Genomic DNA, 27,408 nt, shown 5'->3' with positions numbered 1-27,408 from the left:
GATCCGGGGACGTCTGAAATAGTATTAAAACATTCTTTGGCGCAGGGATGACTGGTTAGTCGGGTGTATAGTCCGATATGACATATAAACAGATTTTCTTTAGCAGCGGAGTCGCCGGTTCGACTCCCGACATGCCCGACTTTTTCATGCATGTCATTACGTCTCCTTTTGCCCCTTTCCTGTCACTGTCTGCTGTCCTATCTAATAAAAGCAAAAATGCCCAAAAAACTAAAAAAAAACAAAAAACAAAACATTCTTCCTTGTCCATCACAGTCAGGATCTACCCCGCCCTTGCTCAATGTCAGCTGGGATTGGCTCCAGCCCCCCCACCCCGTGACGGGCTTGGAAAATGAAAGAAAACATGAATGAATGATTTGCTTCATGAGAAGTTTTCAAAAGTTTATTTCTGTGTTACCTTGTAAAGCCATGTTTCCTTGGTAAACTGAACACGTTCTCTCCCTTCCGTTGTTGTATGTGGTCGTTTCAAGGAGAGATACAAAAATAAAGTTAGAAAAACTAATAATGACGTTGCTTATGGAGATAAGACACTCTAACAGCCACGGATTGACATGACAGCAGCAGAGACCTCAGACCATCAGGGAAAGTGACAAATCAGTTATTGTAATTTAATTTATAGTCCCATGCAGGCAGGTGTGTTGCTCTGTGTCTCTGTAGTTCTGAAACTGTCTGGTTAGTATGCCTTTATGAAAATGATATAATTGTAATTGTAAATTGTAAATAATTGTATAATATAATTGTGCCTCAACACTGAAATTTATTGATATGCTTTTGCATTTTGGTGAACATCATTAAAAATATGTGCTAAATGTGCTTCTGGTCCATTAAGTCTGAATATAACAGTAGGCTGGTGACATTTTCAACTGTTATCCATTAAAATTCCAGTTTCCATCAGATACATTTCCTGTCATCAGACCAATGTGACAATTATGCATTTGCAGTATTTAATTTCTTTATTCCTTCTTTTTTTTTTTAAAGACGGTTCATCGGTATAAATCCGGAAAGAGGTGGCCTTGAACAGTTTATTGCTCTGGCCCATTTCTCCCCCCCTCATTTTTATGGAAAGGTTATCTCCAAGAGATAAGATGACGGTAAGGTAACCACCTTACCGTCATCGTCAGAAAAGGGCTGAAAGTGTCAACCCCCATGTTGCCACACTGTTGAATAACTTGCTGGACTTCGAGTGGGACTTCATCAAGGTAGGTCACAGATGTCTTGTCACTCTTTATTATTTGCTTGCTTCAGCTCCATTAAAATGGTGTACTAAACACTCTTCTTTGCTTATAAACTTGAGAAATTTGCCAAAGCAACATCCTAGAATACTGCAGTCTTGACAGGATCACTGCGCTTGGTTGAGAAGAGCAGCAGGAACGTGTGCAAATAATTTTATCTGGTTTTATCGTTGATCAGAGGAACGGTCTGATTTCAAATGACCGCATTGTTTTGCCTGCTCTTTAAACTTCTTAAAATACATGAAGTACTGTATCAGCTTGTTCAACTACTGCCTCAAGTACTGATGACATCAAGTACTGATTAAAATACTTAAAACAAAATTTGTCTTCTGAAAATTTAGATGTTTCTAGTTTCTGCTTGACTCCATTCCTCCCACTAGTCCTTCTTAACATTCCAACAACATGCTACTCTACTGACCTAGCCTAGTTAGTTTAGGGAGGTAACCCTCCCTAAACTAACTACCCTTTCTCCTTTCTGTCTCTTGCTTTTCTCTTCTTTGAACTTTTCGTCCTGTCTTTAACCATTTTCTCTCTCCCTTGAACAGTTTATTGCTCTGGCCCATTTTATGTTTCTTTTTCTCCCTCCATTAGTCTTTCAGATTTTTATATTTTACCAGTGTTGCTAATTTTATTTATTTATTTTTTTTACGGGTACCTCAGTGACTGAGGAGACCAGCCAAACGCTGCTGTAAACTCTTTGTAAACTCTTCTTCTTTCTCCCCCTCTTTTCTTTCTCCACATCCACTGTTGCTTTTGCATGTGAACAATAGTTCACATGCAAAAGACTTGTTTTCAAGCTAGACTGTTCAGTTACACTGTTCTAGATGGTTTAATGCAGTGTTACACTGTTCTAGATGCTATTTTAATTCAGCGTCTTTACTGAACTCTCATGAGTTCAGTAAAGTCTGTCACTAATGATTGTATTGGAGATAGTTTCTTCCAAATATGGTAATGCAATACCTTGTCATTTTTGTAATACAAATGTTACTAATCTTACAAAGGCTGCTGTACAAATGAGCACTTTGTAATAAACTACAGCAATATTATGGAATGTATATTCTCTTGTGTTCTATACCAGGGTTCTTAAACTTATTGCTTAAAGGTCTGCACCTGATTTTTATTCAAGGTCAGAGGTTAGGAATAATTGGCAATAACAACAAAATTTAATCAATTCAGTTATGATTATGTCTCTTCATTGAGCCAGCATGCATGTTGAAGATAGAACTGACAGATTGGTAGAAGTTATTAAGTGAAATAAGTTATTAAGTGAAATTAATTAATCAGCTGAATAAGTTTAAAGTGAGAGCTCTGTTCTGGGAAACCGTGTTAGAGTTAGTGCTCTGCGAGTTCTGGTTCTTGGTTCTTGAAAACAGCGTCAGAGTAAGCGCTCCTTGTACTGTCCACTCTTTACTACTCTCCTCCTCCGTGTCCTCCGCGAGCTTAACCTGCTACTTTTCTTCAGTTGAGCATGAACAGTGATGAATGCGTGTTGTTGCTGAATGTGTTTCTGATCCGCTCGAAGCACGAGCAGGCAAGAAAAGTCAAGCTATGTGTTTAGTGTAGGACTTCTGGCTGTTGGGATGAATGTGGTAGCCTAGGGCTGGGTATTTGAAAAGCCCTGCATACTTTGGTTTTAAATTGGTGAGGATTTATACGAATGCAAAAGAGCAGATTTTATAACACACTAGCATATACTGTAAAATTACCATAACCCACAGTTCTCCTACTGTCATGTACTGTAATCCAAAATATATACTGTTAAATAAATTGCGGTAAGAGGAATGTAAAATTACTAAAACACAGTTATCCTACCATCATGTACTGTAATCCAAACAACGGTATTATACTGTTAGATAAATTACAGTACATGTGCTGTAAAATAACCACAACACCCACCGTTATTCTACGGTCATATACTGTAATCCAAAATACGGTAATATACTGTTAAAATAAATAACAGTAGTTGCACTGTAAAATAACAGTAAAATACTGGCGTCCCTGCTGCCAGTATTTTACTGTTATTTTACAGTGAAATTCTTTACACAGTGTATCACTTCCAGAAAGCATCATGGAATGGGTGAGTAACTGAAACCTTACGATAACGCAACCAATTTATTGGCATTATATTCTTCCATGAGAGAATGTTAATTATGGAAGTTGTCTCAAATTTAACATACATAATGTACATTATACATTTTTGACCCAGACAAAGTGAAATACAAAAGATTGAGTGAATACTGGTCAGAATCAACAGTTGTGTGATTTGTGTGATGTATATGAGTTTCTGAGGTCTGCCGGTATGAAGCAGTAATTTTAGGACACAGTCAACTTAAAATCACAGATTGAATGAATACTGGTCAGAATCAGCAGTTGTGTGATGTATTTGTGTTTCTGAGGTCTGCAGGTGGGAAGCACGAGTTTCAGGAGAGAATGACTGAAAATCACTCAGATTGAGTGAATACCAGTTAGAATTAAAAGCTGTGTCATTTGTGTGATGTATTTGATTTTCTGAAGTCTGCAGGTGTGAAGCACTAATTTTAGGGGACAGTGAACAGAAAATCACTCAGTGTTAGGGACAACTAGTCAGAATCAACAGTTGTGTGATTTTTGTGAAGCTTTTGGGTTTGTGAAGTTGGCAATAATGAAGCATTAGTCTTTCGACACATTGATCGGGAACTCAGTCAGTGTGAATGAATACTGTTCAGAATGAATAATTTTGTGTATGATGTATTTGAATTTCTGAGATTGGCAGGTATGAAGCAATATATTTAGAACACAGTCAATTGAAAATCACTGAGTTTACATGCATAATGATCAGAATCAACAGTTGTGTGATTTTTTTGTGATGTATTTGATTTTCTGAGGTCTGCAGGCATGAAGGAGTATTTTTAGAACAAAGTCAACGTAAACTTATTGAATGTGAATGAATAATGGTCATAAATCAACAGTCGTGTAGTTTTTGTGAAGCTTTTGAGTTTCTGAGGTTTACAGTCCTGAAACACTATTTTCAGTGACAGTGACTGAAAATCACTCAGTGTGAGTAAATACTGGTCAGAATCAACACTTGTGTGATTTTTGTGAAGCTTTTCAGTTTCTGAGGTTTGCAGGCCTGAAAGAGTAATTTCAGAACACAGTCAACTGAAAATGACTCAGTGAATACTGGTTAGAATCACTCCCAAAACATTATTTTCAGTGACAGTGAACTGAAAATCACTCAGTGTGAATGAATACTGGTCAGAATCAACAACGGTGTGATTTTTGTGAAGTTTTTGAGTTTCTGAGGTCTGCAGGCCAGAAACATTATTTTCAGTGACAGTGAACTGAAAATCACTAAGTGTGAGTCAAAATCAACAGTTGTGTGATTTTTGTGACGCTTTTAAGTTTCTGAAGTCTGCAGGCCAGAAACATTATTTTCAGTGACAGTGAACTGAAAATCACTCAGTGTGAGTCAAAATCAACAGTTGTGTGATTTTTGTGAAGCTTTTAAGTTTCCGAGGTCTGCAGGCCAGAAACATTATTTTCAGTGACAGTGAACTGAAAATCACTAAGTGTGAATGAATACTGGTCAGAATGAACACTTGTTTGATTTTTGTGAAGCTTTTAAGTTTCTGAAGTCTGCGGGCCAGAAACATAATTTTCAGTGACAGTGATGTGAAAATCACTCAGTGTGAATGAATACTGGTCGGAATCAACACTTGTGTGATTTTTGTGAAGCTTTTAAGTTTCTGAGGTCTGCAGGCCAGAAACATTATTTTCAGTGACAGTGAACTGAAAATCACTCAGTGTGAGTCAAAATCAACAGTTGTGTGATTTTTGTGAAGCTTTTCAGTTTCTGAGGTCTGCGTGCATGAAGCAGTAATTTTAGAACTCAGTCAACTGAAAAATCACTCAGAATCAATAGTTGTGTGATTTTTGTGAAGCTTTTGAGTTTCTGAGGTCTGTAGGCCTGAAACATTATTTTCAGTGACAGTGAACTGAAAATCACTCAGTGTTAGTGGATACTGGTAATAATCAACAGTTGTGTGATTTTTGCAAAGCTTTTGAGTTCCTGAGGTCTGCAGTTTTCCATGACAGCCAACTGAAAATCACTCAGTGTGAGTCAGAATCAACACTTGTCTGATTTTTGTGAAGCTTTTCAGTTTCTGAGCTTTGCAGGCCTGAAATAGTAATTTTAGAACAAAATCAACTGAGAGTCACTCAGTGTGAGTGGATACTGGTAATAATCAACACTTTTGAAGTTTGCATGCATGAAACCCTAGTTTTCGGAGACAGTGAACAGTGTGAGTGAATCCTGGTCAGAATCAACAGATGTGTGATTTTTGTGAAGCTTTTCATTTTCTGTGGCTTGCAGGCCTGAAATACTAGTTTTCAGACTCAGTGTGAGTGGTCAGAATCAACACTTGTGGCACACTTTGTGAAGCTTTTCAGTTTCTGAGGTCTGCAGGCATGAAACAGTAATTTTAGAACACAATCAACTGAAAATCACTCAGTGTGAGTCAGAATCAACACTTGTGTGATTTTTGTGAAGCTTTTGAGTTTCTGAGGTCTGCAGGAATGAAACAGTAATTTTAGAACACAGTGGACTGAAAACCAGTCAGTGTGAGTGGAATACTGGTCAGAATCAACACTTGTGTGATTTTTGTGAAGTACATTACTTTAAGTGGACCGCTGGGGCCCATGGGAAATGAATTTTAAATTTGCTGCATCTGTTATCCTTGGCACCCCTGTTGTCAGCTCAGATGACCTTAACATGTTTTTTAGGTTTTCCCAGGGCCCCTCCTGTGGGCCCTTGGGATCTCTGGAAATCCAACCCAATCACCTTAAAATTAATCTTAAATTTGGGGGCCATCCAGGTCCCCTAGTCCCTGCCAGTTGACTCAGATTGCCTTTCAGCCATGTTGGCCATGTAGAGGCCCTGGGGGCCACTTTAACACCCAGGAATCCATTCAATGCATTTGGAACCGGGGCCACTAGGCCACTACAAAGTTAGTGGAGACAATCTGGGTGCCCAATGAGAGTTTGGATCCCTCAGGCATGCTCTAGTGCCACCTGGTGGCCTAAAACACACCGACATTTCTATTTTCTTTTCCTGGATACTGGAATGCTGGTGAATGTTAAACATTTTTTCAGAACTGATAATAATACCAAAAGCATCTGGGTTTTAGCAGTTTAAAAGCACCATATAATCTTGACGTTTAATGTCCTTTTTATGTAAGATATTGTGACTTTTTGGAATTCTAAATCATTCAGTTATTACTGACAGTATTACTCAATCACATCCACACACACACACACGCACGTTTCCATGCCGGGTAGGGAAACCTTTTATTTTTTCAACAAAACACAGGGCACGAGAGCTCATTTAAAGACAGAAATGTTTCTTATATTTTTTAGAACACAGTGGTCTAGGCAAAATGGAGGTCAAGTTTTAGATGTTAATAAAGAGCTGAAAAGCTAAAAGACAATTGTGTATTTTGTTGTTGGAATTCACTTAAATGAAATGCTTTATTTAAAGAACTCATGACAGTATTTTAAATCCAGCATATAACAAAGAATAGTTAAAACGTGTACTGTATCCTAAACAGTGAAAAAACTGTAATGCTCAACATTACCATAAACCAGTAAAACCTTTTTACAGTACAACCAGTGTTTAAGAAGCATAAACTGTTATTTGTTAAAATAAGGAGGTTTCAAATAAAAATTCAATTCAGTGCATATCCAAATAAAAACTCTCCTTTACAAAAAAAGGTCAACAATTTAAATATGTATATAGTGTCTTGTCATGTAAATTTCAATACATGACACTATTATTGATAGTGTAATATTCTTTATATATTTTTTATTTTTTATATTTTGAAGATGGGGGTTACATTATTATTATCATTTTATTACATTCGGTAAATGTGAAATTGAGCATTGCAAAATAACAATTTCCTACAAGGGATTAATAAAGTATTTCTGATTCTGATTCTTCCTTGAGGAGCACCACCTTGAACCCTCCCAGAGTTGATGTGGAGTTATAGAGTCTTCTTTACAGCTTCCTCATCACTTCACTTCCTTTTCAAGGTTTGTGATGAGCCTGAATAAAAAGACACAGTAACTTAGTGAAAGTTTCAATGCAGAGTGACATGACCACTCTTCAAGAGGTTATAATAAAAAACATTTCCTGAACAGTACACAACAACAAAGATATTAGTAGAACAATCTAGTGTCAATTTGCAGCAGAAATGTGGAATGTGTTTGTAGGTCAGGGCAATAATGGCCCCAAGTGATGCAGGCTGAGAGCAGAGATTCTGGCTGGATTTGTATGTTCCCTCCATTGTATGTTCATCCTTCCATCCAAGGAAGGATGAATAATGGTTTCCTAAAACACAAGCTGAGGTTGTGTTTTCTCTTCAGTGGTTGCTAAAGTATCATTGTTATGTTTTCTGTGTGGTTGTAAAGGTGCACTCGGTAGTTTCATGCTGTTATGATTTGGCGCCATATAAATAAAACTGAATTACCTCTTGTACATGATTTGGCGGCAATGCTACTGGTTGGTGACAACTCTTCATCTGATGTGCCTATTACAACATGAAAGGACTTTCAATATATTGCTGCTGAAACAGTCTATTTGTGCCTCCTACTTTCTGTGACTGAACTCAATGTTCTGTTATTCTGTTTCCACAGAATAAATCTTTCCATGGTATTTTAAAGACAAGCTGTAGTTTACTACAGTTTACTACAGTTTACTAATACTTTAGTATTTCATGCTGTTTTAGTAAAGTGAGCTGTAGTAGTGAGGTGTATGCAAGTAAGCACATTTTTTGGTGTGGTCTCATGTTTTGGAAGGTAATATAATTTTGAGTAAAGAAGAAACATAAGCGTCTCCATCCAGCTACAGATGGCGCCACTTAAAATTTCCTCTCCATCCTTGGTGAGGCGCTGGCATGATAGGTCCTTGCTGGGATCTGTGTGGGGGCTTGGCTGTAATGAGACCCCCTGTGATGATGTAGTGAACAAGGGGGCCAACGTGTTCTGCTTCTTAACTCTGTGTAAAGCACTTGCAATGGTTTACAGGAGGAGCAGTGCTTATGGAAGCTGAAATTACAGTACTTACTGTGCCTAAAATCAGGTTTAGTGTATTTATTCCACACAGAGCATATTTAATGAGTATTTAGCATATCATATCATAATGCTATAAACTCTTTCCATAACATTCACCAGGAGACCAGTTTCATTTTGTACAGCCAAAGAGGGGACTAAAGTGATGCAGTCCTTTTCTATATCATAGCACAAAGTTCCAAACAAAAATAAATGTAAAAGCAAAGTCAGTTTAACTGTTTCAATTCTGCACTATTTGACAGTTATCAAATATGGCTTATCTGTTTGCCGACATTGTGTGACACAGATTGTAATCATCAGAAAAAAGAAATAAAAAAGACACTTGTGACAATAATGCAGGTAAAGAGTAAAACACTCTAGTAGTTTTAATAAACTGCATGGATGTCCACGTGTGGAAAATATAACACACATGAATGTAATGTACACACAGATAATGAAACTAAAGTTACCGTATGCTAGCTTACACACAGTGTAAGCATGTACTGTATGTAAGCTAACTGTAGAGTAACAGTAGTATAACATCTTGTGGTAAATGGTAAAACACCATACTGTTGTGTTTTAAAATTTGTTCTGTGAATCAAAGGTTATTGCCTGACTTAACGATGACAGTGGGTTGTCAATGTTGTAGTATAACATCTTGTGGTAAATGGTAAAACACCATACTGTTGTGTTTTAAAATTTGTTCTGTGAATCAAAGGTTATTACCTGACTTAACGATGACAGTGGGTTGTCAATGTTACAAAACGATAATGTTATTACAATGAACTGTTGGTGTCTGTTAGTGCTGGTGTTGTGTTTCACCAGCACTTTATAGGGCAAGGTCAAGACCTTACTTTGTTATAGAGAAAAACCCAACAGATCCCACAAAGAGCAAGCGCTTGGCGATGGGGGGGGGGTCTCCAACAGAACTGGGTTCAGGGTGGGCGGCCGTCTGCCTCGACTGGAGGAGAAAAAGGGGGGAGAAAGGAGAAAAGAGAGAGAGAGAGAGACCAGGAACAGCTGTATTGGTCATTAGCAGTAGTATAACATCTTGTGCTGCTACTGCTATGATAGATAACAGTGGTTAATAGTGATGATGAGTCGTGGTGGATCTGGATCCTGCTGCTCCAGAGGCAGAGATACCTGCAGAATGAGGACAGAGAGAGGGAGAGAAAGGAGAAGCACAAACTACAGGAGAGAAAATACAAAGTTAATGGCATAAAGTAGTCGAGAGAGAGAGAGAGAGAGAGAGAGAGAGAGAGAGAGAAAGTGTCATTTTTGGAAAATAGGGAACTATAAGCTCATTAACGTACGATGATGCCTGACCATGAATGGCTTTGTAGGTGAGGAGAAGGATTTTAAATTCTATCCTGGATTTTATGTTGAGATGTCATATAATTTTAACCAATTGCTGTGCCAGTAGCAGCAGAAGCAGCAGCTGCCACACCAGGAGTGTTATCCGGAGCAAAGACAGGTTTTTAAATTAACGGCTTCAGGACTAGTGTACAATTCTTATACATGATGAAATGCCCTCAAAAACTGAACCTTGATTTTAAATATTATATTGTTGTGTTCTGGCCATTTTCCGGCTATGTTTTGACTATGTTCTGGCCGTGTTTGCGTAACATTATCGTTTTGTAACTTAACGACATTGACAACCCACTGCCATCGTTAACACTTATTAAGTCAGGCAATAACTGTCCTAAGGTCGATGAATTGACCCCCGCCCTGATGAATTGATTCCAACAGCAAGGATGGTATGTATGCACTGTTGTTGTAGTAAAGTAAGTTTGCAGGATTCCTATCAGACAATTAATAGTGTGGAAGTAAATGATCTGAATACTACAACCACAGAAACTCAAACCATAGCACAAAGAAAGTAGAAAATGCCATTTCTGAATAAACTACAGTGGGATTGCAATAGTGATGATAACTAATTGAACCTAGTTAAAACAGGGTTTACGTTGAGACACATCTCTGAACTTTTATTTGCCAATCAAAGATCACCTTAATTTTTATATTTTCTGAGAGAGACTTTGCTGAAGACAGTAATATAAAAATATCCATTGTGTAAAAAAATGTGGCATATGCAGCAATTTTAAAACACATGATTTTCTGCTCTGTTTACATTGGACTGAATGGAGAAGTTGGATGTACTCCTGCCGCTTTGAAGCTCATAGTTCACTGAGTGGTCACATTGTGTGAAAGAACATTAATTTGTCTGTGTTCTGGGATAAATTATGTGGCTATGAGGACAGTTGAGCATAAATGTTTCAGACCAATTGAAAAGCTTCTCCCCGCTCTGTGTGTGATGTCACACGCAGTGATGTGAAAATCTGAAAAGGTCCAGAAGTGACCGTGAAAATTCAATTGTCACTGTGTAAAAACTAAGAATGGGTATTGAAACTTGAAAGCAAACAGAAATTTAGCAAAAGTTCTGAATATTTTGATTTTTGAGTTTTCATGCAGATTAAGGAATTTTAAAAAATGGTGGAATAATACTAAGAGTAAACTAAAGATTTTTTCCCTGACATTTGCTGCAATCCCACTTAAGTAAGCTATTGCGGCAGCATTAAAATCAATAAGCAGAGTTTTTTATTTTATTTAAACAAAGCAAAAAAAAAAAAAAAAAAAAAAAAAAAAAAGCACCTCACCTTGGTAATGTTCACTGAAATACATTGGGTCCCACATTGTCTGACAGTAACAGCTAAGTGCAATCATAGACTGAAATAAACTCTCCCAGCCATTCTTCTTCTTCTTCTTCTAATTCTTCTACCAATGACACTTAATGTTTGACATTCATATTCATATTCATATTTCCTTCACTCCATTATCTCCTGAAATTCACAACTGCATCACAGATGCTGTACGTTTATGTAAGGAATCTATAAAAGTTTTGGTAAGCTCTTGAAACAAGCTAGAGAAATCAACTTTGATTTATGTAGTGATGAACATGCGCTAAATTTTCCTGTGCTGCCACCCTCAGGATTGTTACAGTAACAGGAGGCAGTTACAGTAACAGGAGGCATCCTGACTTGTCCCAGTTAAGCTGCCTGTTAAAAGCTGATATATATATATATATATATATATATATGTATATGTGTGTATATATATATATACATATATAAAATGACTTGCCTTTGTCTGTAAAATGGAACAAAACAAAACATATTTGAAACAACACATATTTGAAACAACAATGTAAATAGATAAAAGCAAATAAATAAACAAATAAATAAATTTCATAAATAAATGAAAGCAAATAATAAAGACACCAGGGTCCATACTTGCACTTACAGTTCAAATCCATTGGCTGTGAAAACCACAGGGCTGAATTCAAGGACAAAACGCCTGGTGACATCCACTGATGCTGTTTATTAACACCAGCTGGCGCCAGCCGCTTATTTACGCCAGATGGCGCCAGCCGTTTATTAACACGTGGTGGCATTTAAAACCGCATTTACAGTATATCAAATGCTGTTAAAAAGGAGACGAATTATGACACTTTTGGCTTGCCAAATAAGTCTAGTGTCATGGACTGAAGCTAGTGACAGTGTTTCCTGCTCTGTTCTGCTGGAAAATACATATACATCATAAGACTGTATGCTTTGCACACATACTACTGAACAAAGAGAGGACTAGCTTTACCATGGTTTTCGAAGTGCAGGCTGCTGACTGGAAAGAGGTTAACAATGGTTAGAGGCTGTGGTGTACAAACACTTAATTTACATGTAAGACAAGAAGTAGCAAAAACTAAGTTTAATAACCTTAGATATTTAAGATAAAATTACCCATAATCGTATTTGCTTTTTTATTCTCAATTAGCTATATACAAGTTTCCATCCTTCAAACATAACTTTGCTAGGGTTTTCAACAAAAGTGGGATGCAAAGAGGATTTATGTTATTTGTACAGACAGAGATAGATTCAGAATCTTGAGCACTAATTTTGTCCATCGGATGTTTCTGTCTAGTGAAGTGAATGTTGACCAAAGTCCCAGAATTGGATGGGTTGCTCCGATGCTGGTTAATTTTGGTCTGGTGTTGCTGTAGCAGTCTGTAGCAATCTGGGACTGCAGGTGCAAGATGTGGCTATTCCCAGAATGCAGCTGTGTTCCCATGGAAATCAGTCACATGGGTCCGTGTTTCTCCTCAACCATAATGGGAAATGTTAATTTTGAAGGACAAAATTTTTATATCACAATAAACTTTGCGCAAGATGAGCAAACTAATCGGTTTTACTTATTAATTAAAAGGAGAAAGTTGCGCACCTCTACTGTGGAATGGGGATTAATATATAACTAATATATAACTATATAACTACTTACTATATCATACTATATAACTACTTACACCAAGTGCAGAGCATAGAGAGTAGATAGATTTTATTCATCCCCTTAAACATTTGTGAAAGATGGGTTGCTCTCAGGAGCTCACTGAATTCCAGCGTGGTACTGTAATAGGATGCCACCTGTGCAACAAGTCCAGTTGTGAAATTTCCTCGCTCCTAAATATTCCACAGTCAACTGTCAGTGGTATTATAACAAAGTGGAAGCGATTGGGAACGACAGCAACTCAGCCATGAAGTGGTAGGCCACATAAACTGACAGAGTCAGTGGATGCTGAGGCGCATATTGTGCAGAGGTTGCCAACTTTCTGCAGAGTCAATTGCTGCAGACCTCCAAACTTCATGTGGCCTTCAGATTAGCTCAAGAACAGTGCGTAGAGAGCTTCATGGAATGGGTTTCCATGGCCGAGCAGCTGCATCTGGCCCCTTACTTCCAGTGAAAGGAACTCTGAATGCTTCAGCATACCAAGAGATTTTGGACAATTCCATGCTCCCAACTTTGTGGGAACAGTTTGGAGATGGCCCCTTCCTCTTCCAACATGACTGTGAGTCAGTGCACAAAGCAAGGTCCATAAAGACATGGATGAGAGAGTTCGGTGTGAATGAACTTGACTGGGCTGGACAGAGTCCTGATAGAACACCTTTGGGATGAATTAGAGCAGAGACTGAGAGAGAGGCCTTCTCATCCAACATCAGTGTGTGACCTCACAAATGCGCTTCTGGAAGAATGGTCACAAATTCCCATAAACACACTCCTGAACCTTGTAGACAGCCTTCCCAGAAGAGTTGAAGCTGTTACAGCTGCAAAGGGTGGACCGACGTCATATTAAACTATTAAATTAAATTAAGAATGGGATGTCACTTAAGTTCATATGCGAGTCAAGGCAGGTGAGCGAATACTTTTGGCAATTAAGGCAAGCCCTTTTAACATTTAATAGTTAGTCTGGATATCCGTAATTGAATTCTTCCTAGTCAAAATCTACATTTCAGATATCCACAATGACATTCTTCCCAGACTCAAAACACAGTTCAGATTTTGCTCCTTTTTTCTGTTAATCAACCAAATTGTTTTGAAACAAATTATCTCAATAATCTAGCTCATGCTATATATTCACCACAACAGGTGAAGCTGATTGTCTGAACTGTGATTGTTAACAAGGGATTATTATCCACAAATCATTTCAGATTTATTTCACAGTGTAACTATACAACACAAATATCCGTAATTATGGGTAAAGCAAACATTCTCTAAAGAAAAAACATATGTATGCTTACAGATACAATTAGGCTACCGAAGGAAAACAGAAAAATACCAGGTTTAGGACATGGGAAAGGAAGGAATCTTGTCAAAACTGAAACTTTGTCCAATAATAGCTACTTTAATTGATGAAATCACAACAGATGGTCAAACGTTTCAACGTGCAGTAGCAAACAGCGCACCTCTCTCTGCTCTGGTCACCTGCTACAGTCTCTACAGGTTCTCCCTCCCGTCCAGAAGGTGAACAACAGACCATACGTGTGTTTTCATCCAGTGGCATTTGCTTTCTAAACACAAACGTGGTGTTTAGCAGGACAACTTCCTAATCCACAGTCTGCTCATAAATGGTCAAATGTAAAATTACATTTTTAAAAATGATATTCACACCACAATTTGACTGCACTAACAATCTCACCAGTAATCAGAAAAGATCTTAAACTTAGAACTAAATTCTTCTGCTTTCAGACAAACACATTAAATGAACTTGTAAATTATGATATTGAAGTTACATTTTTCTCAAGAAGTAGCTTATAAAAATGGAGATATTAATAATGTCACATTATCTCCTAAACCTCAATTCATAGTCAGGTTGACTGGGGAATTTTTCGTACCATCCAAATTTAAATGCCTTTAGACGTTCAAAACGGACGTGTTAACACAGCAATTTTTGTCGTTTTAAGACGTACTTGATGTGTCTGATTTTAAAAAACAAGACAAAAACAGATATTACAGTTTCCAAATTCCATCCTTAGATTTCTTGATTTTACGTTTTTTGTGTTCAGTATAAGATAATATTCAGGTCCTGCTTTACAAACTTTGCCATAACACAATACATGAATATTATTTTTCACAGGTACAAAGGAGAAAACATTTGAGATTACAGGGATCTTTAAAGTTCACGAAATGATACAAAAAAATTTCCTTTCTGGACAGTCGAGACATCTCTATGACCTTTGCCCGTCCACCTATGATAAAATTGGTTTACCACTTATTGTGAATGGCTTTTTAGAAATAAAATCAAAGAATCAGATCCATGGTTCCCAGCCCACCCAAACCCTGCCAAGCACATTTGGGTCCATGGCTTGGTCAAGCAGACAGTCCACCTGCTTCTCCACTGATAAGCCTGCAGCTGGAACCTTTGCTCGAATGTTGTGATCCACAGTCCCTAAAGCCACAGACTGCATCCCTACAAAAGCAGGGTCCTTCTCAAAACCCAGCCTCAGCTCCTCACTGACAAAAAAACAAAACAAAAACAGACCAGTTATAATATTTTGGATTGAAATCACTGAAAATTGCTATATTTTACATTTTACACCAGAGATTAATAGCATCGTGAAGTCATATACCTGGTTATAGCAGCTGGATTTGCTCCTTCTAGTTTTCTTTTGGCAAAGTTCACCTTCTGTAAGGGATACCAATTGATCTCTCTGGTGTTTACACTCTCTGTCCATGTGCCTCCTTTCTTCAATTGTTTCAGCTCAAAGTTCTGTGAAACATCAATGAGAAACATCATTTATACTGCAGTTTATCTGCTGTGTCCTGTATAAGGGAAGGAAAAGTTAAAACAGCAGTGTACAGTCAAATGAAGTCAATCTTTCTGGCAAAATACGAAAACAGAAAATTATACAAGTAGCAAATGCTAGAAATAAAATAGAACTAAGAATCAAACAATAACATATTATCTATGATTAGAGCCTGAGCACATGATATCTGCCTTGGGGAATGGAGGTCCTACCTATGTTGTGACATGTCATAAAAACTCTCAAGAGAAAAGATCTGATTCACACCACATATATTCATTTATTTACTGACATCCCCAGAGATTTTGTGAAATGCGCTTCTGCCTTCTTTATCTGCACTTCACTTGCTGAACTTGTTCAACACTGATAACAGGATCTTTGTTGCAGGACTGATACTTACCTTCCAGTCCAGCGAGGGCTCCTTGACGAACACATCCATGGTATTCAGCAGGAGGTCTGGCTCAGCCCTGTAGGCTCGCAGGGAGTGTACCATGATGCTCTGGATCAAACCTGACTCCTTCAAGGGTTGCATTAGAGTCACAAACTGTCTGGTTAGCCGGAAAGGCATGAGCTCAGGTACTGGGAGGAACTGTGAGGAAAGATTGCACAGACACACACAGAGATTTATTCATACAGTCTTTTTAAACAAGGGTCTGTTAACATTTATACATCTGGACACAGTCTGGAAATGCTAATCCATTGCAGTTTTTGGTCCACTCTGTGCCCTTTACCTCTTTTTTACTATTTAGTAGATTTTTAAATGACACGTTTATTTTGTAGTTTCTTGAATTTCTATTTAAATGTAAAAGTTGTTTTAACAGCTGCTCCTAATGAAAACACAGTGACAAACCTGTGTGGCTGAACCAAATGCATGACCAAAGTCGATGCCAATCATGCCTCCTGTTTCAAGGTTTATCATGAAGTTGGACAGATGTCGGTCTCCAATACCTAGAATCCAGTGGCTCACACACAGCAGAGCATGAGAGCTGGTGAAGTGAGATCGCAAGGAGAGGAAGGCCTCAGGACTGTTGCACATCTTCAGAAAAGCTCTCCTAGAAGTTGAAAAAGAGAAAACATGTGTTGCTGCAAGTGTTAACCTTAATGAGCACTTTATTATGCAGAGATTCTTTACTTACTTCAGGAGATCACTGGGCACATGCTGCATCACCTTCAAAAAGTTGCTGATTGTATCAGCACGTTTTGCTTTCCTAGGAAGAATAAATATGTTTAAGCTCATGGCTGTCTTCATTCTTTCATCATTTCATATTTGATAAAACAAGCATCAATGTTAAAAATTACTACAAAAAAGGTGGTTTCAGTTTGTAAGACCTGTGAATAAATCACTAACATTTAAACAAATCAATTATAATTAGTATTATAAAATTAACATTAAAATTAATTATAATAATCAGTGTTTTATACACAAAAACTAATGAGGAGACTTACTTGTAAGCCAGACCATACAGTGAGATACCATACACTTTTGAATTTGGAGCAAAGGTTGAGAGCCATCTATTGTAGTCCTCAGCTGGCCTTAAAAAAGAAATGACTTAGTTTTTTTTTTTTTTTTTACTATTATATTTAATTATATACACACCACCACCACATCCCAAAAATGCTCTATTGGATTTAGATCTGGTGACTGTGGAGGCCATTTGAGTGCAGTGAACTCATTGTCATGTTCAAGAAACCAGTTTGAGATGATTTGAGCATGGCGCGTTATCCTGGTGGAAGCAAACATCAGATGGGTACACTGTGGTCATAAAGGGATGGACGTGGTCAGCAGCAATACTCAAGTAGGCTGTGACATTTAAATGATAATGGTGCATTCAGAGATGCTCTTCTGCAAACCTTGGTTGTAACAAGTGGTTATTTGAGTTACTGTTGCCTTCCTATCAGCTTGAAGCAGTCTGGACATTATTGTGACTTGTATCTACTGTACCTCTGTGCATTTTGCTTGTCCTTGTCCGTCATCATGCTACACAGGAAGTCTTTCAGGGTACAGGTATTCTCCATCCATTCAATTAGACCAATTCTGTAAAGGCAGTGAAAGCAGTAAATTAAGTTCTTTGACAGTTTTCCTCCTTAAAATTCCTGTTGTGCCCATGATCAGCCCCAATCCCAAATAAAGAATTCAAAGAATAAATAATGATAAAATTATTATTGGACAAAAAATATCAAGAAACCGTGTTGTGTTTTATCCCTTACTTGCTGGATACTGCTCTCAAAGAAAATGGAATTAAATTAGATCTAGTTCATCACATGCATTAGTTTTTACCTCGTGGATATGGGAATGACTTGATAAGTGCGGAGCTGCAAGCCTCTTTGTGTGCAGGCGGCGTCATGAGTCAACAAAATATTCATGACGGCAAAAAGCTGCTCAATGCGCTGGTCCTGGCGGAGGTCCTCCCCACCCTTCACCAGAAAGGGGTGGTCCCGTTCATCATCCCCACGGATGATCAGACGCTTTGGACGACGAATGGAGGACATCACCTTTACCTGCAGGGAACAAATTCACACCAACCTTAATGGTCAACATGCAAAGGGAAATCACACTTAAACATAGGATTCTATTAAACTATTAGAACATTTGAATTGTCCTACTTTGAAGTGGACAACAACATACCCTTTCATCAAAGCCTGTTATTTTCGCATGATACTCTGGCAAAGGTTTAGATCGGCCATCGTACTGTCCTACAAAAAGAGGTAAAAAGCTTGGCATAAACAAGACATGTCAATACCAACAGTATTTCCAGTGTTCAGATTTCAGAGGTAGGTTTCAAGCTACTGACCTGGGATCTCCAGGTCATTGTTGAATGTGTCTGCTTTGAATCCACTCAGCCAGGGCGAGTATTCCTTAAGGTTCCCAGGCTCCATCAGAAATCCACGCATAGATGCCGCTAGGTCATCCACCTGCCGCACAAAGTTTTTGTCTTTCCTATTCTCAAACAGCTTGCTGCCTTTAGCTCCCAGCATTTTCTCCACATCTTTACCAAATTTCTGTTAAATCAAAGAGAAACCACAGTAACCACAAAAACACCAAGAAGTGAGATCCTGCTAGTTTACCATTTGGAGATTTACAAAAAGAAAGAAAAGTGCTATTTTGTTACTGTCTATGTTGTCATACATGATATTTGCGAGTTGATTACAAACCTGGATGAATTTCATGCGAAACATTCCATGACCATCTGCGTTACAATTCCCAAACAAAGAGCGCATCTCCTCATACATGATGCTCATCTGCTTCTTGTCAAAGTTTGGTTTTTCCAATTCATTTTTCACATAATCCCACCAGTCCTGCATGGACCAAATAAAAGCAATCAGTGACAGGTCAAAAACATGGAGCATCAATTCATGGTTGAACTCATTACCTTAAAGATCATGTCAGGATTTGTAAGCTGCTGCAGTGCATCCACAAACTTCTTTACAGCTCCTCCCTTATCAAGCATGCTTCTCAGCCTGTTGACACAGAAACAATATTCAGAGAAATAAACTGAAGCTTTTGAAAATACACATTTCAATCATACTACGATGTAATTCCTTGTTCCCCTGTCAAAACATCAGGCACTTTACCTGTTTACAAATTCTTGCTGCTGGTGTCCTGTAGCCGAGTCCTCAAACTGGTAGCTCTCGCTGCTGATCATGAGAGCAAACACCAGGGCCTGAGGGTAACACTCTGCTATCTGCCCAATACAGTGTTGCACTGCCACAGCTTCTGGCTTGTCCAACAGGGCAACCATTTGACTGATCCAGCTAATCAGCATCCAGCAGGGAACTGACATCATCTAAATACAGACAGTGCTCATACATTACAGGACACCACATGAAATCCAAATGAAGGCTCCTTCTGACAGCAGTGGTGCAGAATCTGACTTAAGTGGCTCAAAAATGTTGATTTAATGATTATTTTACATTGTTAACTAATAGATTCAATAGTCTTGGTTCCACTGCAAATATGTTGGTGTTTCAGATTCTATGGTTACCTTTTGAAATCCATAATATTAAAGATATTCTTCCTTCTAATAAAGATGTTCACATCACAAGAAACACTTACATGTCAGCAGTAATACAACTAAAAGATGGCTGCACTTACAAATAGTTATAAGAGCCCCGCAAAACAAAGAACTGCTATAAATCAAAAGACATATTCTCCATCAGCCTTAAGAGAAACTTAGATGAATGCATATGCAAATACACTTAATTGTAGTAGTGTGGGGTTACATCCCTGGTGTTAACACACTAACCTCTTTTTTCATGACATCCAGTGTCTCAGAGGGGTACAACTCAATCATCTGTAGCAGACGTGGGAATCTGAGACGAGCTTCCTCTGAGTTCATCTTCAGTGCCTTCAACATGCATTCCACCACATGAACAGGCAGTGTCAAGAGGTCTGGAAATTGTCTTTCTGTGACAAAACAGGAAAATAGTGGAACTGACTGGCTGGTGGAGAAAATATTTAAATTTTTTTAGTAAAACTACACAAAAACACTTAAAAATACTGTTGTACCATTGTAATAAACTAACCATGTCTTTAATAGCTGTGGGTGTATGAGCCAACTGTAGTTAGTGTTATTGCTTTATAGCAATTTTGGATTTATAGAATTTTTTCATCAATGTGATGAAGTGCCTTGATTTGTCAGGTATTTTATTTAGCGCCAAACATTCATATATTATTAAAACTGTGTTAACACTTTACTGCTGCGACCAAATTTATCCATGTCACCTATTCTTTTACTGTAACCGCAGTCTGTTGGTAAAAATTAAATTCTCCAGATCACATGCAGTAGTAAATCAAAATGACTATTACGTGTTCAATCAAGGCGCTTAATTAGTTACTAGTATTACCATTACTCACCGCTACCACTCTGCTCCTCCTCTCGTAGCTGTTTGTCACAGAAGTTACCCAGAGCCATGTATGTCTCTGTGATGCTGCTGCTCTCTAAACAGTCCTGAGTATAGGACTGAAGCTCTTCATCAGCCTTTCTAGTAGCATCACACAGCAGCTGTAGTGCTTGTAGCTGCAGCCCCACTTCCACTTCCTACAAGATAAACAGTCTTTACAAATTTCCCCGCTGTAGGACTAATAAAGGAATACCTCAACCAAATGTCTTCATCTTCTTCTCTTTTGCACAGTCTAGATATGTCTACTTAAAATTACAAAGCAGGGTTAGTGGGACATAATCAGCTGTGATTGCTGAAGTAGCCTTTTCTAATTCAGTTACATTAATTACAGTTTAGCTCCTGCAATATATAACACTATAATCCACATTCTGACATTTGCATAACCAATGAGCAATAAATATACCACCTACTCTAGTCACAGCATTGTACATTTGAAAATAAATTTAAAAATATACAGTTCCAGTCAAAAGTCTAGTACCTTTGGATTATAACTGGGCCAAGCAGCTCCAGAAAGCCTGACAACTCTCTCTGCTTTCTCAGGTTCAATAGTTTCCAGGATGGAGGGGCTTCTGCTTACAGCTATGGCCAGGATGTGGAAAGTAGTACCCTGGAGCACCTTTTGATATCTGAATACTTTAGCTGTGGCACACTCACAGTCAGCCTTAAGGTCCTCTGGAGAAAGAAGATAGCTGACATGAAACATATCAACAGGCAACAAGACCAGCCGAAGTATGTCTTGCCCGAAGTTCATGTAGCTGCCACTGATGCAGTTAAAGTTGAAAATTCTCCTCCTGTATTTCTTTACTTCCCTTGCTTATGCTTTTATTTATCTGACTACTCCTACTGTGGATACAAAATATACTGAATATCATAGACAGTGAAGACCAGCGGTGCCATTGTTTCACTCTCTAGAGAGAACCCCATCTGCTACAAATTAACAGTTACTACTGAGTCATGTTAAAGTTTTATTGTCATTTATGTAGAACAAAGGGAACCTATAAAAGGCAGTTCTCAAACCAAGGCCCATGTGATTAAGTAACATAACAATTAACTGTAAGTAAGAGTGTCTGTCACCATCACAAACATCATTCATTTTATTTCACCAAAATTCTGTTAAATAATGTCTAACCAATGTCGTATAGCATTTTAAAATTACACTTATTGGCCACAGTGACGCAAAACTGTGGGTCAGTTTTTGAAGGGACTAAATAATTTCTAATCATAGTTTATATTTAAAATACATGTTTTTAATATAAAAAGTATAAGTAACCCACCTAACCTAACTAACCTACACTAACTCTTAACTAAATTTAAATGTCCTGTGACTGAGTTTCCTGACAGCATTATTCCTCCAAGCGATGGCCGTTCATGTTTTACATGTTTTTATAATTAACTGACACTGACAACCTCTGAACAAAGGGCCAAAATGTCTTTTTTTTACCACTAGAAGGGCTATAGAGCAATGCTTTAAGGAGTGTGAGAGGCAGTCAGAGGAAGTCAGATCCTACCATTGGTTGTGTTGTTAACACACCAACAAACGTAGCAATGCGCCAACAAAGGCAGCACAGAAGAAGACTGCTATAGCGAGCAGTCTTGAATGTAAACAATGCAGGATTAAAAATATTTTTTAAGATTACATTAATTTTTTAATTAATTCATTTAAATATTTTATGAAGAATGAAAAGGAAAATGTTTGTTAGATCTCAAGTAGACACAAAATGTGTTTTGTTATGTAACACTGAATAACTTTTGCATCTTTACAAGACAACCACCAACAAAAGGCACTTTTATCACAACATCTGGCAAGTCATTTCATCATGAAAGTGACAGATATGTTTATAGATGTCTTTATTGTCAGCTGTGTAATAATGTAGAGGAGTTCATCTCTCCTTCTTACCCAGGAGTGGGATGATCTTCAGCATGGCACTAATCTGCTCCACAGGACCCAAGGCTTGGCTGCGTTTATGGCTGTAGAGACTAAAACTGTGGACCCACTGCATCAACCAGCCTCTGTTTGTTTTGGCTTCTCGGTGAAGATCTTTCAGCAGCTTGGTAGCAACAGGAAAGTTATTCTGAAACGACAATCATGGTCCCGGACAAGTTTGTGGTTACCATGTGACATGTGTGAAAGAAAAAAAACAACAAAAAAAACAAAACAAACAAAAAAAAAAAAGCAGATGTTCCTTTACCTGCTTCCATGCGCTATCAGCCATGTGTAGCTTCATGTTGAACTTGCAGTTGTTTACTAATGAGTCGATATCACCTGCTGGGTCTTCTGATCCATGCACCTCCATACTGTCACAGGGAGCATGGACTCTCAGCTTTTCTCTGATCTTGTCCAGGAAAAAGCATCTGAACCGTAGACATAAAGTTTGACGCTCTGTCACATTTTTATTCTACAATTCTAAAGATTTGTACACAAAATGTTAAAAACCTGCTCTTCTTACCGAGATGTAACAATATCATCCCATACGTTCGTCGGATCCACTTTAGGATCAGGATACCGCTCAGTCCATAAACTGATGAGCCGCTTGAGTGTGCTCACAGACACTAATGAATGGCATACAATGTAATTTTCAGAGTGGGACAAAACATTTTATTCAAAATATTAAACAAAGACAGTTGCAGAATTTTATTTCTGCTTTTAACTGTTCATTTTACTTGGATATTCATTGTTGTTTTAAAGTAAGTATGCACACACCCTCTCCTCTGATGAACAGCAGGAAGTCCTGGATCTCAGTTAAGGCCTGCACTGACTGCAGGATGGTCAGCCTACTTTGAGTAAGCAGTGTATCCACACTGGAGTAACTCTGTATGTGGGAAAGAGACAGAGTTCTCAATGCCGCCCTGCTTCTGACCAAAAATGCGTTTCTGTCTATTCTTTGCCAATTCATCACATATTTCTAGGAGACTTACAGTATGGACCAGTTCTACATTCTGTACATCTACAATATATATCATCAACTCTTCTGCCTTTAAATAATTAATTACTCATAACAGGTATTTGACAGCAGACCTCAATGAAGAGCTGCACAGCGTAGTTTGTGTAGTATCTGGCGCGGTCATAGTCCTCCTGCAGGATGTAGAGCAAGCTGAGCTCCTGGCTGTAATGACTTTCCAGGAGCTTTTTGCGCTCCTCCACCCTCATGGCTTTGTCAATGAAGCTGAGAAGAGTTTGGTCCCTTTCACCCAGCTGCAGCTGCTTCAACATGCTGCGAATCATGTGTGGCAGGTACATTTCCTGCCACAAAGGAAAAAGACTCATATTAGCAAAGTTAACAAATTAACATAATCTAAAAAAAAAAAAGCAAAGCTTTCACTACATGTTGTTACCACAGGACTCAAAGGATATATTTACTTCCAATGATGACATGCTACAGAATTATTTTCTTTGCTCGTACAACAGCAGTATAATATCACTAAACATACCTGGAAGGGCATTCACATGCACTGGAACGGAAACATAATGAAGGTTTCCGTTTCAAGCCATCCCTGCCCTTTTAACAGGAGAGGAAGAACGCAGTTCTGGTTGGAAATAAAACCTAGAGGATGGCAGTCGTCCGGGGTACATGACTGACAATTCCTTAAGTGTGAAATGTCACGACTGTTACCTGGTAGAGAGGCTCTGACCACATCCTCTGAAGGTTGGGTGGCGAGTTTTCATCTATGTACACAGTGGAGCAGTACTGAAGAGACTTCCACTCAGTCAGATGACTGTAGGCCTCCATAGCTGCTATTTCCCAAAAGTCCTTCTCAGAGTCAGTGGGCTCACCATCACTCCAATCCTCAGTGTTCAGGGCCTGACAATAAGGAGGAGAATTTGCACTCCCTTCAGCCTTTTGTCCAACTTGGATGATGACATAGCTTTACACACATATAGCAATCTGGAAAAAACAATCCATCTGTGTTTTCCTGCTACCTAAACACTATACTAGATTTTCATAAATGGATTTCTACAATAACTTTCTTCACAAGTACATCAGGAATCAGCTACCGGCTACTGTCATGGGAGAAACCCATGACTTATGTACCTCATTGTAAAGCTTCACAGCTTCTGCAAAGTCAGTGTTGGCTTCAGCTTGAAGCGCAGCACAGGTGATAGACTTCGTGCCAACTTTACCACCAAAGATGCCGCGCACAACATCATAATCCTCCAAAGATCTGTAAAGCCTAGAGAACAGTGGGAGCAAAGAGCACATTAAGTATTACACTTATCAAAAGCAATTCCAATTAAAGTTGCATGCAGTTTTGATCTGGCCCTCACATCCTTGCCTGCTTGCAGCTGGCTGAGCGAAGCAGCCGTGCATCATGGCGACCGTCAGACATGTTATGATTTCCCACAGGGACTGAGCGTTTATTTGCATTCTCAACTGAGTCCACTGGAGCCAGAGACCATGCAACAATCACACATTATATGTGTCTATCAGGTGTAGACCACAGAATGAAAATGTCATGTAAATTAAATGATTGACATGCAACATTAAACATCAAAATTGGCCCCTGCCACTGGAGCCATGCCGTTCAACAAAAACTCAAAACCTTCGCAATTTAGCATGGCAGAGGTGTTAAAGATTATACTGACTAAGTAAGATGTCGATATTGTCAATTCTCTGGGAGAAGTTCGTTAAAGTATGACTTCCTGTTTCATGGCAAAACATCAAAAATTCGACGCATTACCAGAGCCAGTAGGAGGAAGCAGTAAATTAAAGAGTAAAACATGATGTTTCGTGTCGCCATTAGGTGGCGCTATGAGTATAGTAGATGTGTTCAGGCTGGGACTCTTATCAAACACATACAGTTTGGACAATGCATGCTGGAGTTAGAGCAAGTTTAATTTTTCATGGCGAAACATTGAAATTCGCCACGCTGCCACGGCGTCCTCCAATGAAAACCCCAAAAGCTTTGCAATTTAACATAGCAAAGGTCTTAAAATAGGACTGACCAAATATGATGTCAATCTGATCAATTCTCTAGGAGGAGTTTGTTTAATTCCAATGCCTGTAGATGGCAAAAACTACGCCAAAGTTGCAAAAAAAAGTAAACTTAATTCAAAATGTCTAATTTCCTGTTGGATTTAGGGTGGGGGTACATGGAGTGTTTGTTGTAGGTCTTGACATGTTACATGTGCCTACAGAATTTCGTATATGTAGGTGAAACACAGGGCGAATGGTGCCTCTTTTTTTTCTAGGTGCTGCTATTGAGCCATTTTACCATACCCATGTGCAAAGTATGTACATTTTCACCACGCTTGACGGGTTTCAGGAGTTTTTGAGCATGTTTATGCCCTCACAAAAGACAATTGATTTGGGAGAAAAATAATAATGTTGGACAAAAAAATTACAATAGGGTCCTTGCATCCTCGGTGCTCGGGCGCTAATTATCCACAAGTCATTGGGCTGTACATGTAATGTAGCTCTGACAGTAGCTCTGTGTAGGGCCAGAGTCAACGTACATGACTGTTTTCACAAGAAAAAGGAAATTGACAAGATGAAGTGGCAATAAAACAGATATGAGAGTGTCACTGCATTGATGCATTTCTGAGATTAATTTTGCCCGTCTCTAGTCAGTGATTAACAGCATCTTTAACCTAGGAATGATGAACTCAAGCTAGAGGAAGATCTCAGTAACAGTTTGGTGTGCACAACCTCAAATCACAATTTTATTCTCATGTTCTCATAAGCTGACAAGCAGAATATGTTACTCAGTTTCTAGCGTTCAGCTACAAGCCAACAGCAGAACAAGCACCTTGCAAGGTTGATCCATTTATTGGTGTCTGGGGGGATTTCTTTGCGTCCTCGTGACCGTTTGGCTGGAGGTTCATCTTGGATACCAGCGTGCAGCAAGCTCTCCTCCAGCAGCAGGATACCTGACGGTTGCTGGAGACTCATCAGGCAAGTGGAGCTAATGGCTGCTGGATCGAGCTGCTGCAGCTCCTTATGCTGGTAGCACATGTCCTAACAAAACAACAAGCAGAAACAACTTGTCAGCTTTCACCCTTACAATTTAGAGTTTTGAGTTCGACTTTAATTATCAATAAATCTAAGAAAAGCCAGGCCCTACAGTGTAGGAACCATTTACATCGTAATTTTATTTCTTGCTACTTTCTTAGCTGTTCTGCAGAGGTGAACAGCCTGATTCACTACAACTGGACTGTAATCTTCTCTTTCATTATATTCCTGCAAAAGTGTGACATCCATGGCAATGTGTTTTTATAATAAATATAAAACCCACTTATGTTCCTAACATTGGCCAAATATGGCATCGCACTGAAAATACACAGAATAGAGAAAGTGGCTCATGAAAAAACACTAACGCTCCAGAGGAAACTGGAATATTAATTTAAAGATATTTAAACATAGGGGAACATCTTAATCAAAATACTTTTTCTCACTGGCCGTAAATACATTAATGTCGAAGAAAATGTCAGGTTGCAGTAATTAATACATGGACTATTTCCATTTTGACACTATCAATAAATACCACAGTAATTGACCAGATTCAAGACTTTGAAATAGCTGCTGAGGGTCATACCTGCACACATGCTATAAATGGAGGGAAGCAGAGCATACTCTTGCTCAGGAAGGCATTCATGTTGCACCGCAGCTCTTCTTTGATCTCCCCACTCTTCTCTGGTTTGTATTTTTCCATTTCTTGGAGGACACCAGCAAACAGGGAGCTGAACAGCTGTTTGGCTAAAATTGGGTCTCTCTTTGGAGAACATGCAAAGACAAAAACATAGTACATTGATAGTACATTAACCTGATCCTTTAGCAGGAAAGACAAAAGCAGAGGCAGTCTTACCTGGGCTAATGCTTGCAAGGGGGCTATGAGGCTGCTGTATGGGATCTGGATGTCTGGAAAGTCTCCCACTCTGTAGTTACGATAAAGAGTCACCTGAGCCTCTTTTTGCAGCCGTTGATCTGCTTTTTCTTCCTGTGGGACACAAAGAGAGCCCCAGATGTTTAGAGACACTGAGCACTGGACTACTATATTCATCAATCTTGAGACTTTGTGATGCCACCCAGCACATTACAAAATGAATTGCACCA

General features: G+C 38.6%; 1 protein-coding gene across 3 annotated transcripts in view; it reads right to left on the bottom strand.

The window, feature by feature from the left end:
* Window positions 1–12,130: 12,130 nt before the first annotated feature.
* The window catches only part of prkdc (protein kinase, DNA-activated, catalytic subunit), a 50,267-nt gene continuing 34,989 nt past the window's right edge, over window positions 12,131–27,408 (bottom strand). For 2 of the 3 annotated variants that reach the window (XM_071485879.1, XM_071485880.1), the window contains exons 61-86: window positions 27,161–27,292; window positions 26,891–27,067; window positions 26,105–26,313; window positions 24,391–24,529; window positions 23,971–24,159; window positions 23,376–23,600; window positions 23,061–23,169; window positions 22,807–22,909; window positions 22,549–22,711; window positions 22,257–22,431; window positions 20,838–21,031; window positions 20,313–20,496; window positions 19,702–19,862; window positions 19,031–19,242; window positions 18,829–18,916; window positions 18,611–18,754; window positions 18,250–18,457; window positions 18,084–18,151; window positions 17,736–17,956; window positions 17,400–17,492; window positions 16,904–16,990; window positions 16,594–16,665; window positions 16,308–16,509; window positions 15,858–16,046; window positions 15,284–15,423; window positions 12,131–15,167 (exon numbers count right to left, since the gene is read on the bottom strand). In XM_071485879.1, the coding sequence (XP_071341980.1) occupies window positions 14,963–15,167; window positions 15,284–15,423; window positions 15,858–16,046; window positions 16,308–16,509; window positions 16,594–16,665; window positions 16,904–16,990; window positions 17,400–17,492; window positions 17,736–17,956; window positions 18,084–18,151; window positions 18,250–18,457; window positions 18,611–18,754; window positions 18,829–18,916; window positions 19,031–19,242; window positions 19,702–19,862; window positions 20,313–20,496; window positions 20,838–21,031; window positions 22,257–22,431; window positions 22,549–22,711; window positions 22,807–22,909; window positions 23,061–23,169; window positions 23,376–23,600; window positions 23,971–24,159; window positions 24,391–24,529; window positions 26,105–26,313; window positions 26,891–27,067; window positions 27,161–27,292 (4,089 nt within the window). In that variant the 3' untranslated portion in view covers window positions 12,131–14,962. Of the gene's footprint in view, window positions 15,168–15,283; window positions 15,424–15,857; window positions 16,047–16,307; window positions 16,510–16,593; window positions 16,666–16,903; window positions 16,991–17,399; window positions 17,493–17,735; window positions 17,957–18,083; window positions 18,152–18,249; window positions 18,458–18,610; window positions 18,755–18,828; window positions 18,917–19,030; window positions 19,243–19,701; window positions 19,863–20,312; window positions 20,497–20,837; window positions 21,032–22,256; window positions 22,432–22,548; window positions 22,712–22,806; window positions 22,910–23,060; window positions 23,170–23,375; window positions 23,601–23,970; window positions 24,160–24,390; window positions 24,530–26,104; window positions 26,314–26,890; window positions 27,068–27,160; window positions 27,293–27,408 lie in introns of those variants that run through there. The other variant, XM_071485881.1, reaches the window with a different exon arrangement.

Source organism: Trachinotus anak, unplaced genomic scaffold (assembly GCF_046630095.1).
Source record: "Trachinotus anak isolate AG129_WGS33_773 ecotype Australia unplaced genomic scaffold, CSIRO_AGI_Tana_v1 ptg000009l, whole genome shotgun sequence".
Classification (NCBI taxonomy): Eukaryota; Metazoa; Chordata; class Actinopteri; order Carangiformes; family Carangidae; genus Trachinotus; species Trachinotus anak.
The sequence above is the reverse complement of the archived record's forward strand: the minus strand, read 5'-3'. Positions and strand labels throughout refer to the sequence as shown.